General features: G+C 43.9%; 1 protein-coding gene across 1 annotated transcript in view; it reads right to left on the reverse strand.

Annotated features, from left to right (window-relative positions):
* Window positions 1-2299: 2299 nt before the first annotated feature.
* Window positions 2300-15517, reverse strand: part of pvrl2l (PVR cell adhesion molecule related 2 like) — a 137034-nt gene continuing 123816 nt past the window's right edge. Inside the window, exons 7-10 of the mRNA XM_058047573.2 lie at window positions 5778-5907; window positions 5524-5581; window positions 5250-5345; window positions 2300-4992 (exon numbers count right to left, since the gene is read on the reverse strand). Coding sequence (XP_057903556.2) covers window positions 4834-4992; window positions 5250-5345; window positions 5524-5581; window positions 5778-5907 — 443 coding nt within the window. The 3' untranslated portion in view covers window positions 2300-4833. The remainder of the gene's footprint in view (window positions 4993-5249; window positions 5346-5523; window positions 5582-5777; window positions 5908-15517) is intronic.

A 15517-nucleotide genomic window follows, 5' to 3' on the forward strand; every position in this document is an offset into this window, starting at 1 on the left:
GCAGTGGTTTGGTCCAGTGTTGAAAAGATAGGAATTAAGGAATCAAAGGATGCAGCCAAGGATGCTGGGAGGGATGCCAGCATCCTTCACGTCATCCGCCAGCACACCAGGAATTCATCATCTCACGAATGAGCCAATAACAACACAAGTTTGGATCACATGGTGTCAGTTTATCAACACTTCCTTCACCCACAATGTTAGCTCGCAGGGGGAGCCTCTAGCCCAGTGTGGTTACCATAGCAACCCCAAGCAGGTGGTGTGTGTGTGTAAGGAAAGCAATGAAAGCCCCTCTCGGCAGGAATAATCAGTTCGGCTTCCGTCAAGGAGGCCCCTTCTCGACCTTCAAGCGTCCCCCGGAAGTGTGAAGGAGATGCTGCACCCTCTCATCTTTCCCTCTTCTTCTCTTACTGCACAGTTAACTGCTCCCTCTGCTGGACGCCTGCTGTAATAACACCCTTTTTACTGCCGTTCTCGGTGTCGATAGATACAAGTACATACAGGATCAGTATGGCCGATACCGACACATTATTTATGATGATGTCATTTTTCACGTTGAGTATGTTTATCATAATAAAACACAAGATAATAATTTTACGATTTTGCGATTTTTTTGTAACGACTCTTAGCATGCTAGCAAAGAGTGGCAAAAATTGTTAGCAAAAATTCAATCAAAACAAACAAAAACAACAACAAAAGTGGGGGAAAAGTGCTGTAATTTTACTGCAAAATCACTACGTGTAAGTACCACTTAAGAAGTACACCCAGTCATCCAGTTGCTTTCCGTCACCTGCACTTTCACGCGTCTGCCACAAGAGGGCAGTGTTGCAAGGGCCAAGGCTGAAGTTGCCGCAGGAGATTTTTATTCATTTCACAGCATAATCATAACAGTATTGATTTACAAAGGAGCTCATTTACAAGCTTGCTATTGATCACCTGGGTTTGTTATTGCACTCCTAAATCAAGCAGCAAATTCAATACCATCTCTCTTCTTACTTCTTTACTTCTTCATCCCGTATCGACCTGGCCTAACTGTGTTATTCTTCATATTTGGATTTCTAAAACAAAAAATAGATGCAGAAACATTTTTCTCAATTGTTTCCCCCCCCATGGAAGATTTGTATTAATACATTTTTTGATGACCCAAATACTGGATGAATATTTAATGGACCAATATATTTAATTTATACAATATAAACATATAAATATTTAACAAGCCAATACTTTTCATGTATTTAAAATATTTTAGTATAATAATTCTATTTAAAATAATAATAATAATATCAAAACATTATATAATATTGTGACAATCAGACTTACTTTTTCCAAGTCTATAAGCTATAACACAAATTCCAGAGGTGGCAGGAAGACCAGATATCCCTCCAAGTCCATCCCCTATGAGTCCCAAAACCCCCAAATTTTCCACACTAATGTCCCCAGAGATGCCAAGACGTTGAACAGTACAGTGTATTATTGTACAAACACATCAAGTCCACTCACCAACATGTGTGTCCACTTGATAATCCACCTGGCATCAATCCGGGTCCCAGTACTCCAGTAATCACAGGGCACATATAGACAAACAACCATTCACACTCACATTCATACCTATGGAGAATTTGGAGCGGCCAATTAACCTAGCATGTTTTTGGAATGTGGGAGGAAACCGGAGTGCCCGGAGAAAACCCACGCATGCACAGGGAGAACATGCAAACTCCACACAGAGATGGCAGAGGGTGGAATTGAACCCTGGTCTCGTAGCCGTGCAGCCACTACTTAGCTTCCACTTAGTTTATTCTAAACTTAAGAAACGGAGTGCGGAAGAAGGACAAAGAAAGAAGCCAAAAAACGGACCACTTCCACACTGAATTGGAGGAGACCTTTTTTGCACTACGTTGGACATGCCATGGCTGACTTCATGCAGCGTTAAGGTAATGTACTGGGAGGTAACGTCTCAACACTGTAACATTACTGACACCTAGTGGACAGAATACTACATAGAAGTTGTCTTTCAATATCTACAATATCCGTCCACCATCCTGATCAAGGATCAAGAATAAGTAAACAACGTCCACACAGAGATGGCAGAGGGTGGAATTGAACCTTGGTCTCCTAGCTGTGAGGTCTGCGCGCTAACCACTCAACCACCGTGGAAGGACCTTTCCTTCCTCGCTATGCTAAATTATGCTAAGCTATGCTAGCCTATGCTAAGCTATGTTAAGCTAAGCAGCAGGTTAATAACTCACCCTGCGGCCAATAACCAAACAAGGCGGGCTGTTGTTTAAACTTTATTGGACAAGACAATGACCTGTAAAACACATACATACAACATCTTAACCCCCCCCCATCCCCCCACCAAAGCTCACAAAACAAACCTTGTGAGAAGAGAAACCAAGAAAAAGACATCTCCAGTGTCAACCTGCTTGGATTTCACGCTGATTGTGTTGCTGTGATCAAATGGAAAAGTAAAAAAAAAAGCAAGTAAAAGAAAGGCACGTGTGGCTCTGTGATGGAAAAAGTGTGACGGATTCATGCGGAAAAACACGACCGGGGCCTTTTATCACCGTTTTTTTTTTGGGAGGGGGATTAGCTAACCGCTAATAAATCCTCACACTTTGTGTGCTTGATGTTGCTTTTGTCAAGATTGTCTTTTCCATCTCACGCTCACTCACAGAAAAGTCCGGCGATATTTAATCATATAAATCTCACAGGGCCAATTAAACACCAGCTGCGGGCCAATAAGGGCCCCTGTGCCGCATTTTGGACACCCTTACATTGGATTGCGTGCACTGGTGTTTTTACGCAGGGTGCACACTTCAAAGTCAACACAAAAAAGTCCCTTTTTTAACCAATGGCATTTAAACAGCAGCACAAAGAATCCCTTTTTTGGAGATTTGAAAAGATATTTTCCATAAAATAAGGGATGATAAAATAAAAAAAAATAGCTAAAGGCTGCAAATGGATCCTGATAATGTGTGGTTTCAATAAATAATAAAATAAAATTTAAAAAATGCCAAAAATCTGTCATGTTGACTCAGATTTGTGCTTGATGTTCCTTTTCCGTAAAGAAAAAAGATTTGGAAAGAAGAAGCCATCCATCATGCCATGCACGGTTACATCAACACTCATTACAATTGCTTTTTTACATGGTCAGCACACTTTTTTTTTTAGTTGTTACGACCACTTCGGTTAAAAACACTTGGACCACACCCCCATCCCGGCCACAGAGGCACTGAGAACAACTACTGTACTCTATATGTATATACTTGGTTTTTATACGACAATTATTCATCATTATTATTATTCAACAATATGAGCAGTACTATTTACAATATTGGTCATTTGGTAGCATGTTGACATCCAGTGTAATGGCAGTATTTACCCCCCATACGCTCGGCGGGCACTTCATTGGGGACACAGAGATCAAATGGATTGTAAAAAGATTGAAATATGTGTTTATGATTGTGCTTGTAGTGCATTATTATCTACTTTAGCGCAGTAAAATATTAGAAACAGATCAACAAGGTAAGCAAAACTTCATTCATTTCATTATTATTTCTTGATTTTTACACCTAAGTATGGAAATCAATGAAATGATGATTGATACCTTCCAGAAGTTGAGCATGAATTGTTATTTTTGCATTTTGGGTCGCCGTAGGTCAGTGGTCTCAAACATGCGGCCCGCGGGCCAAATGTGGCCCGCAGGACACTAGTTTCAGGCCCCCCGCCTTGATATGAAAGTTTAATGTTAGTGCGGCCCGTGCAAGTTTGATATGGATGCTGTATGGTATCATGTACCCAGAAAAAATTATTACATTTGATTAATGTTCATGTTAAAGGTTAAATAACTGTTAATAGTTATCCTCCCTATCCGTGTGGAAGTGGTAAGTTTTTGGCTTTTTAAGTTTAAAGGAAATAACTTGGAGGCTACTGTGTAGGTCGCTAGCTCTCTAGTTTGCGAGTTAGCATGTGTCATAAGACCCTGCAGTTGCGCAATGTGTTGTAAATAAAAAGAGTATAAATGTGACTATAGTCGTGTTTTGTCATGTCTACAGGGCTCTAATAATGCTTTGTTCATTTTAATCTGAAAAAATAATTTGTCTACCCACCAACTATATGTGGTTTCTTAAGTTTTTGTTATTTGCCGTTTTATTATTATTATTATATTTATTTATTTATTACTGATTGATTTTCTTTATTCTTGATTTGTTTATTTATTTTTATCTTATTTTGTGTAGAAAAATAAAAAGTAAGATATTTGAGAACAGTGGAATGTTTTATCAGAGCTTTTCTTGTAGAAAATCGGAACCAAAGCAAAGTTTATTCAATTTTCTGTTTTTAATAAATGCGTTTTTTTGTTTTTTTTTGGAAAACCTGATGCGGCCCAGTCTCACCCAGACCTTAGCTCCAGTGGCCCCCAGGTAAATTGAGTTTGAGACCCCTGCCGCAGGTGGTGTACCTAATGAAGTGTCCGGTGCGTGCACATGCACGACTTGTGTTACATTCCGTGTGATGTCCTGAACATTAGTGTGTGTGTGCGCAAAGTACAAAAACAAAACACAAAGAAAATAACGATGGATTGTGGCTAGGTGACAGGTGATGACGTCACCTGGTCCTCCGGGTAGCAAATAAAAGCGGGAGGCGTCTTGGTAACTGCACGGGCGCCACGACAACCAAAACGAGACGCGTCATGCTATTGCGGTTGGACCGTTAAAAGGTCACACAAGCCGGCATGAGAAACTGAAAAGTGTGTGGGGTTAAAAAGTCGAATAAGTCCAAAGGGAGTGGTCCTCCTGGTGCCCCCGGAGGAGGGGGGCGGCGGCCGGTGGGCGGGGTTCACACGTACATGGCCGGGGACACAAAGCTCTCGCCACGAGCAATGTGGGCCGCCGGCGCGGGCTCGTGATTGGCGGAGGCCAGGTCGGTGTCGTCGTCGTCCGGCAGCGGGGGACCGCCCCCGTTCAGGGCACCCGACGTCTCACCGCTGCCGGATTTCTGTTGGATGAACCAAATGCACAGAACGCCGCTGTCAACCATAATGACATGAAAATACGTAGCATGCGTTCTATAGAGTATATTCTACATACGGTATGGAACTACAACCCCTCTATGAATGCAGCTGAGGTCAAAGGTCGTATGGGAGGGGAGAACCCTGATGATTTTTTAACTATAGTGCTTCTATGTACAGTAGGTCATAGGTCATATGAGCTTATTAATAAGAATATTAGCCTAATAATATCTGTGTGTGTTACCCTGACTGTGTCGCCCCCCGTGGGTTCGTAGTAGACGTCCCCCGGGCTGAGCGGCGCCATCTCCGTGGCGGCAGGTGGTTCTGACGGCTTGTTGAGCTGCGAGGAAGATGAGCTCAGCTGCTGAGTCCTTTCAACGCTAATTGTTGACACACTTAAAGTAGAATCCATCAACGTTATTAGCTCTCAATGGACTCCCCGTGTGTACGACAACAGTCACTCATCGATTGATTGATTGATTGATTGATTGATTGATTGACAGCCTGTGTTCACTCACCAGCTCCGTGGAGCCACTGCTCTTCACCGGGGGCGGGGGCTTGTGTTTGGGGGGGCCGCTGATTGAACGAGAAAGAAGGACAATCGTCAAACTTGGTGCGAGCCGAGCGTGACCGTTAAGAGCAAGAAGTCTGTTAGCGAAAAGCGACCCGTTCCAATAGCCGCCACCCCATGAAGGTAGCTACCATCAGTCCTCTACCACTTCCCCCTCATTGAGTCCCCATTGCCCTCAGGCTTTGGTTTCAAATGACTCACTCGGCGTCCTCCTGGCGTTTGCGGATGAAGAAGATGAGACCCACGATGGCGCCGATGACGACCAGGGTGCCCAGAATGCCGCCGACGATGGCGCCCGTGGACGGGCCGGAGGAGATGAGACGTTCTTTCTCTAGGGGACACAAAAAAGAAGAAGATTGACTCTTCAGTACATGAAAACAGTGAGCTTAATCCTTATGCAGGTATGAAATAAAATATGAAAAGTATGAAAGAAACATCAAAAGAAGCTTTCCCCTCAAAGAAAGACGTTTCTTTCTTTGAGGGAAGGCATTCGCTGCCTCTCTGTCTTCTAATAGTTCTAATTTACACACCTCGTTGTCCTCATACTTGGTAAGGCAAGATAAGAGTTTAAAAATAAGCTTTAAAACAACAAAGAGAAAACGTGAAGAGTTGGTTTCTACGTTGCAGCGATGAGACCATCAACCCTGAAACACGCCCATCCATCATCGTTCCTTTCAGGAGTTACTCTCATTGCTCCCCAGCTGAGGTATTTCTCCAAATTCTTATTTTCAAATGAGTTCTTACTCCAAAACTTCCCATCTGATCTCTTAGCAACAAGAACTACTTCACTTCATCACCAGCCTCTCCTTCAGTTTGTAGTCTACTCCAAGGTCACGGTGCCTCCTTCATCCTTCATCTTGCTTTTTAAACAATAAAACAAACGTACGCCTCCGTGCTGTCAAGCGTCTGCGCCGCAAGGTGACGCATCGCATTTCCACATCACGCGCAGCACCAAACAGATCTTCCACGCCGAAACTAAATACTCTTAAATAGGAAGGCAGACCTCCTTTCCTTAGGCTTGTTTGCTCATCACCAGCAGGTGGCAGTGTGCTGCAAGCATACATTCATGCACATACAGATAGATAGATAGCTAGATAGATACATGCATGGCCAGACACAGGAAGACAGACAGATACTAGATAGAGAGATGGATGGATAAATGATGGATGGACAGATGCATATAGACAGATGATGGATAATAATAAATGAATGGCTGGATGGACAGATGGATGGCTGGATAAATAGATAATTGGTAAACGGATGGACGGATAGACCGATGGACAGATGGATGGACTAATGGACAGATGGGGACATACAGTAGATACACATACCTGTCAAGAGTAGAGGCAGGGAGATGGATATACAGATGGACAAACAAATAAATGGATGAACAGATATACATATATAGACGGATGGATTGCTAGGTAGATTGGTAGCTTGGTCTTTCCTCCCACAGCAGAGAAAAAAACATGTCGGATGTTTGATGTCTAGTTAGATAAACACATCAATAGCTAGACAGATAGGTAGCTCGCAGGATAGATAGAGAGATCAATAGCTAGGTACACAGAGCTAGCTAGGAAGATGGCTACCAACTAGATAGAAACGGATGTATAGCTAGATAGGTATCTTGCTAGGTAGACAGACATATGGACAGCTAGATAGATAGGTAGCTAGCTAGCTAACTAGATAGATAGACAGATGTATAACTAGATAGATAAGTAGCTAGCTAGACAAATTGATAGCTAGATAGGTAGCTAGCTAGCTAGCTAGATGGAGGTATAACTAGATAGATAGATAAGTAGCTAGCTAGCTAGCTAGACAAATGGATAGCTAGATAGATAGATAGCCAGCTAGATAGCTAGATAGCTAGATAGATAGATAGATAGATAGACTGATGTATAACTAGATAGTTAGATAGGTAGCTAGCTAGCTAGATAGACTGATGTATAACTAGATAGATAGATAGGTAGCTAGCTAGCTAGATAGACTGATGTATAACTACATAGATAGATAGGTAGCTAGCTAGATAGACTGATGTATAATTTGATAAATAGGTAGCTAGCTAGCTAGGTATCTTGCTAGGTAGACAGACAGATGGACAGCTAGATAGGTAGCTAGCTAGCTAGCTAGCTAGATAGAGTGATGTATAACTAGATTGATAGGTAGCTAGCTATACAAATTGATAGCTAGATAGGTAGCTAGCTAGCTAGCTAGATGGAGGTATAACTAGACAGATAGATAAGTAGCTAGCTAGCTAGCTAGACAAATGGATAGCTAGATAGATAGATAGCCAGCTAGATAGCTAGATAGCTAGATAGATAGACGGATGTATAACTAGATAGATAGATAGGTAGCTAGCTAGCTAGATAGACTGATGTATAATTTGATAGATAGGTAGCTAGCTAGCTAGGTATCTTGCTAGGTAGACAGACAGATGGACAGCTCGATAGGTAGCTAGCTAGCTAGCTAGATAGACTGATGTATAACCAGATAGATAGGTAGCTAGCTAGCTAGCTAGGTATCGTGCTAGGTTGACAGCCAGATAGGTAGCTAGCTAGCTAGCTAGATAGATAGCTAGATAGATAGACTGATGTATAACTAGATTGATAGGTAGCTAGCTAGCTAGCTAGACAAGTGGATAGCCAGATAGATAGGTATCTCGCTAGATAGAGAGACAGATCAATAGGTATCTCAGTGGCTATTCCTGCATCGCTACCTGTTAGCTAGTGCGCGACTTCATCATCTCCACTTCAGGTGTGCGGCTATCGTTTCAGTGGAATTCCAAGACGACCCGAAATGTGTTAAAGCTGCCGTATGTAAGAGCGGTTGCTAAGTGAATGGCAGGTGCTAAAATTAGCACTTTTATGTCTTGTGGGGTATATTTAAGTCAGAACAATAACCTTTCTCTCTGATGCTAGGGGTGTCCTGGCTGGTCCAGTTGTATTACAAGAAGAGATGCAGGAGATTCTCATCATGAGGCCAGCCAGTGCAGCATCTGGATGTTTTTAAAGGCCTTCATTTGGAGCCAGATATGTTACCTATTGTAGCTTTTAGTTGCATCGTTAGCCATGTGCTACAAGATGTTCCTTATTGTTGCTTTAAGTACAGTAGGCGTACAAGTAGTCTGTAAAGACAGAATGTTGTTTTTACGTGTTGCACTGATACTCGTCAAGCATCTCAACATTGCATCGCTAGCCTTGTGCTGCATGTTACTTACTGTTGCTTTAAATGTGCACACCATTGTTGTCATTTGTCTGCATGATGTTTATGTTGTTTGCATAAGGAAGGGGTCGCCTTGTCACAAGAACAAAGCAGCATGAAGAAGATGAGGAAGAGGAGGTCTTTTTACACTTTGTCCTCTTCCTGCCTTCTCTCCTTCTAACCTTCCTCATGCTTTTATCCCCCTCCCTCGCTGGGCTTCATCCCCTCTCATCCTTCAGACTACTTTATGCTGTCCTTCTGCACACACACACACACACACACACGTTGTTTCCACTGTGGTGCCTCCCAGCACTGTCTGTTGATCACATCTCTCTGATGGAAAAATGGCCTTCCCTCACAAAAACGCCTATTTTTTAGCCTACAGACCCCCCACCCTTAACACACACACACACACACACACACACTTCCAACAGTGACTCACCAAAAGCCACATTAGCATTAGCGTTCCCAATTTAAAGACAAATTGACTCACACACGCTGATGAGCACAAGCAGAGAAAACATAAATCCATAAACACGGTTAACAAGGATGTGTGTGTCCCCCCCACCCCCCCAGCATTAAAAGGACCTCCAGAATGACATGACAAGTGTACACAAATGACTGCAATCAGCCGCCAATTACGATGAATAAAGCAAGATGATTTTGGAGACTAAAAGCTTCTTTAGTCCTTTCAGGGGGACACTTGAGGAGGGGATGGGGGGGGGGGGTGTTCGAGGAAAAAATAAAAAAGGTCAAGTACAGAGAGGGAGAGAGAGAAAGCTTCCCCGAGCGCCTTCTCTGGGCAAGAACCCAAATGATTTCCACCCTTATTCCTTCCGGGGGTCAAAGGTCAGACAATATTATCAAATCCAACAGGAATTCCATTCATGTCGCACGTGATCTAGAACCCTTCTGAATCCTTAACCCTTAATCCGACAAGAACTCTATTGATTTTTTGATAATATTATCAAGTCTCCAGCTTTGATTATTTTGGACAATATTATCAAACCCAACAAGAACCCTATTGATTTTGTGTGTAATCCAATAAGAACCTTACTAAAGTTGAACAAGACCTGATCCAACAAGAACGCTATTGATTTTTATCCACTTTGCTCCGATCCGACATGTTTGAGGTAGCTTAGAAGGTAGCTTAGATCTTACAGCGAGAACCCGATTGACTTCTAAACGCAGTGTGTCCCTCGTGTCTTCATGGTGAAAACGCTGGAGGAGACCAGAAAGACGAGAAGACAAAGCAGGACACGGAGGCGTCATGCGAGACCTCGTGTGGGTTTTGGACTTCTGCGGGATCCACTCAGCATCCTTCCCAGGAGGAGGACACAACCTTAACCTGTCGTGCCCCCCCCTCCCCCCGTCCCCACACCCGCCGTGTCCTTTGCCCTCACCCTCAGATGAATTATTGATACTCTGAAGACTTTTTGTCCCCAAAAGGGAGGAAGTGTGTGCAATATGACACACGAGATGGAGATTTATCTGTCCACACACACGCACACACACGAACACGCGCGCACACACACACACACACACACACGTGTACACGCGCACACACACAGCAAATTTTGACCTCTCAGTGGCTGTTTTGCATCCATATGTCTCCACCCACTTAACAGATTACACACTCGCTTCCTCAAAGTAGTGGGGCTGGTGGGGGGGGGTGCATGTGCAGAAAAATGGCATGGCTCCCTGAATGATCCACAGCAAATGGCTTTATCTCACAAAAGCCACCCCCCCCCTCCACCCCCACTAGCCATTCACCATCAAAGTGGGTCAAAGCCTGGGAGGTCGAGAACGAGCGAGGGGGAAGGAGAGGAAGCAAAGAAGGGAGCAAAGGGGAGATGGAGGATGAAAAAAAAGGAGTGTGTAAGGGAGCGAGGGGTGGGAGGCAAGGGAGCTAGAGAGGAAGGAAAGGAGGCAAGATGCCATGGTGAGAGAGCAAAAGAGGGAGCAAAGGGGGTTCAAGAGGAAAGGACGGGAGGTCGAGGTCCATTACGTAGTGTGTAAAGGAGCGTGGGGTGAGTAAGACAGCAAGAAGGAGTGAGCAAAGAAGGAAAGGAGGCAGGAAGCTGGTGAGACAGCAAAGAAGGGAGCAAAAGAGGTTTGAGAGGAAAGGATGGAGGACCCCAAAAAGTACTGAGGGAGAATGCAGGGACAAAGGGAGGAAGGCAAGGAGGGAGAAAGGTCCCGAAGAAGGATGCAGAAAGTAGAGGATGAGGGGTCGAAGGAGGGGTGAGAGGAAGCCGGAGAATAGGAAGCAAGGTAGCAAATTAGGGAGTGAGAGATTAGGAAATAAGAGCGGGGGTAAATGAGCACCTGAAACCTCCAACCAGCACAGGAAGCAGACGTGACAGCGGGCCACGTTCCATTTCAATCATGAGAGCTGGCTGCTCTCTTTTTGAACCTTTTTATTCTAGCGCTTTCTGCTCAGGTCAGAGGTCAAGGGAGAACTTTAACCTGTTTTATTCAACCTGTGCACACACACACACACACACACACACAGGGGGCCGCATGCCATTTAATGCCACTTTAAACACACTTCACCAATATCTTCAAGTCCCTCAGGCTTAAGTCGGGTGTGTTCTCTTGACAGCCATCATCACACCGCTCTGTGTGTGCGTGTGTGTCAATGCGCCACGTCTGGCCAATCATCCGCCATCCAGACGGGCAACTGGATGTGTGTCGCCATGGCAACCGCGGCTGTCAGTTAAACATCCATAAGCAATGAGCTGCAGGTGATGCAGCAAAGGTGGGAGCAAAGGTGAAGAGATGCACACTGGGACAGGACGGACTGGCAAAAGAAGCAGGAAAGGCTGATGTTTCAATAACGATACCACTGTGCTGCTGATGTTTCAATAACGATACCACCGCCCTGCTGATGTTTCAATAATGATACCACCGCCCTGCTGATGTTTCAATAACGATACCACCGCCCTGCTGATGTTTCAATAACGATACCACCGCCCTGCTGATGTTTCAATAACGATACCACTGTGCTGCTGATGTTTCAATAACGATACCACCGCCCTGCTGATGTTTCAATAACGATACCACCGCCCTGCTGATGATTCAATAACGATACCACCGCCCTGCTGATGTTTCAATAACGCTACCACCGCGCTGCTGATGATTCAATAATGATACCACCGCCCTGCTGATGTTTCAATAACGATACCACCACCCTGCTGATGTTTCAATCACGATACCACCGCCTTGCTGATGATTCAATAATGATACCACCGCCCTGCTGATGTTTCAATAACGATACCAGCGCGCTGCTGATGATTCAATAATGATACCACCGCCCTGCTGATGTTTCAATAACGATACCACCACCCTGCTGATGTTTCAATCACGATACCACCGCCCTGCTGATGATTCAATAACGATACCACCGCCCTGCTGATGTTTCAATAACGATACCACCGCCCTGCTGATGTTTCAATAACGATACCACCGCCCTGCTGATGATTATAACGATACCACCGCCCTGCTGATGATTCAATAACGATACCACCGCCCTGCTGATGATTCAATAACGATACCACCGCCCTGCTGATGTTTCAATAACGATACCACCGCCCTGCTGATGTTTCAATAACGATACCACCGCCCTGCTGATGATTATAACGATACCACCGCCCTGCTGATGATCTTATCACTGTCCGTTTCATAGGAGCAGATTATTCCACATGTTCTAGGATGCCATCTTTATCCTTCATGATGGTTGAGTAACACAAGCGGCTCATGTCTTTGCCTCTTTTTTTTTTTAGCATGTCTCATTTCACTTTCCTTTTCTTTGACAATCTCAGACAATATTTAGTGAAATTTTGTGTGAGACAACATCTCATAAAGTGTCATTTTAATATGTCTGATGAAGGTCAAACGGACCGAAACGTTACCTGAATAAACTGATGAACGAGAGCGACACAGTGTGCGGGAACCTTCTATTGAACACTTTGTTGGCTACGCCTGCTTCCTACGCACCTGGGAATCTTCAGGTGTGCTGAGACTCTGCATTCACTCTTGAAACACCATGAAATGAAATGTCATAAAAACCAAATGTCATGAAAGGAGGGCAGGCTGTGTATGAAAAAAAAAACATTCTCCCAGTCAAATGTCGTTTTTGGTCCATTTTGCATTGTCTTTTTATGAGTGCGTCGTAATCACAAAACATCATGAAGTGAAATGCCATAAACCAAAATGGTGTAAAACAAAATGCCATAAAGCAAAATGGCAAAATATCAAGGAACACCTGTTGTAAAACAAAACATAATAAAGCAAAATGCTGTAGAACAAAAAAAATGTCATGAAACGTCATAAAATGAGGACTTCTAGTATATAAAAAAAATTTTCCCAGTGCAATATTTCTTTGTTCCATTTTGTCTGAGATTCAGTTTTTGTTAATAACCTTTTTGCCATAATCACAAAAACTTTGTATCATGAAACGCCATAAACCAAAATGGTGTAAAATGAAATGCGAGAACTGACTCGTGTAAACGAAATGCTGTAAAATGAAACCTGGCACAACAAAACGTTATAAAACGAAACATCATAAAACGAGGGCTGCCTGTGCATGAAAAAAAATCATGACTACATGAAAAAAATGTTTTTTCAGTTCACATTTTCTGTTTATGAGTGAGACATAATCACAAAACGTTGTAAAGTGAAACGCCATAAGCCAAAATGGTGTAAAACAAAATGCCATAAAGCAAAATGGCACATAACAAGGAACGCCTGTTGTAAAACAAAACAAAACGTCATAAAACGAGGGCTACCCGTGCATGAAAAAAAAATCATGACTACATGAAATTTTTTTTTTTTTCCATTTTAACATTTTAACATTTTCTGTTTATGAATGAGGTTGTTTGTCTATATGTGCCCTGTGATTGGCTGGCGACCAGTCCAGGGTGTACCCCGCCTCTCGCCCAAAGACACCTGGGATAGGCTCCAGCACCCCCGCGACCCTCGTGAGGAAAAAGCGGTAGAAAATGAATGAATGAATGAATGAATATTTATGAATGAGATGTAATGACAAAATGTTGTAAAGTGAAACGCCATAAGCCAAAATGGTGTAAAACAAAATGCATTAAAAAAATTCATAAGCGAAGTGAAATATCATAAAATTCATTCATTCATTTTCTACTGCTTTTCCTCACGAGGGTTGCGGGGGTGCTGGAGCCTATCCCAGCTGTCTTCGTGCGAGAGGCGGGGTACACCCTGGACTGGTGGCCAGCCAATCACAGGGCACATATAGACAAACAACCATTCACACTCACATTCATACCTATGGACAATTTGGAGTGGCCAATTAACCTAGCATGTTTTTGGAATGTGGGAGGAAACCGGAGTACCCGGAGAAAAACCACGCATGCATGGGGAGAACATGCAAACTCCACACAGAGATGGCAGAGGGTGGAATTAAACTCGGGTCTCCTAGCTACGTTAACCACTTGGCCGCCGTGCAGCCCATATCATAAAATGAAATGCTGTAAAAAGGAAATGCCATAAAACAAAGACCATCTGTCGATGAAAAAAACATTTCCCAGTCTTTTGTTGCATTTTGCTTGAGGAAAAGAAGGTACCAAATAATGGTGAAACAATATAAAGTGTTCTCCTGGTGGGCCCCACTCGCCCTCATTTCACGCACAAGTCAGCAGATATGCTCCAATGTAATAAGCATTCAACTTGATAGAGCCTGGCTGTGGAAAATATGCATCAGAATGATCATATGCTCTGAATGCCTGCACTAAGCATTGTGCACATTGTGGGTATTATTGGAGACTTTGACTGCAAAGAGCAACACTTCTCTTCTCGTCTCGTGTGCTGGCGGGGGGAAGCGTATGCTCGCTGCCATCCACTGCCATGCCAAATATCACTCACTCATTCACGTGCATGCTCACACACACACACACACACACACACACACACCATGCTCAGAGCCCCCGCAGCCTCCCCGTCCTTGGAAGCATATCGGTCATCCCTCCGTCCTACGCACACACACACACATATGCGTGCAAAAAGCAGCGTGGGCCAACCAACAATCCTAAAATAGTACAAATCATAATATCATGCACTCACACACACAGCTGCAGAGCGAGACCGGGAACAATGTTTATGCACATGCACATATTCACACATACACACACACAGGCACACACACACACTGCAGTGAGTATTAAGCCAGAGGGAAGGAGAAGAGCCCATCAGAGCTCCTCTGGAGGGAAACTGATAGAGTAAACAGACAGCGGCCATAAGCAGACTGTGTCATTGAACACAAAGCCATCCTTTACATATTGACATTTGCTTCTTCTGTATCCTCCTCCTAAGCATCTCTTGATGCCATGAAACCATGATGGACGACTGGAACACCAACCGCAGTTGGGAAACCTAACGTCATGAAATGAAGAAAATGCTGTAAAACCAAACGTCGTAAAAGCGCCTGTACATGAAAAGTCATAGAGGTGAAGAATCAACCCGATTGGCTGAGGAAGTCCACTTCCAGGCGAGGGAAGAAGACTCATTCTTCACCCTCATAGCTAACAAACGACACACTGGGGGTGTGTTGTGGTCCCCAAACGAGAGGCGGGTCGATGGCTGCGTTGGGTCTGATTTGTCTCTTGTGGCTTACAGCACTAAAGTTTCGACCCCCCCCACCCTCCCATACTTTCCTCATTTCCTCCACAATCATCCATCACCTCCATGCTACACGTCTTAACTTCTCCACC

Source organism: Doryrhamphus excisus, linkage group LG7, assembly GCF_037039965.1.
Source record: "Doryrhamphus excisus strain RoL-2023G ecotype Guam linkage group LG7, RoL_Dexc_Guam_v1.1, whole genome shotgun sequence".
NCBI classification, from domain to species: domain Eukaryota; kingdom Metazoa; phylum Chordata; class Actinopteri; order Syngnathiformes; family Syngnathidae; genus Doryrhamphus; species Doryrhamphus excisus.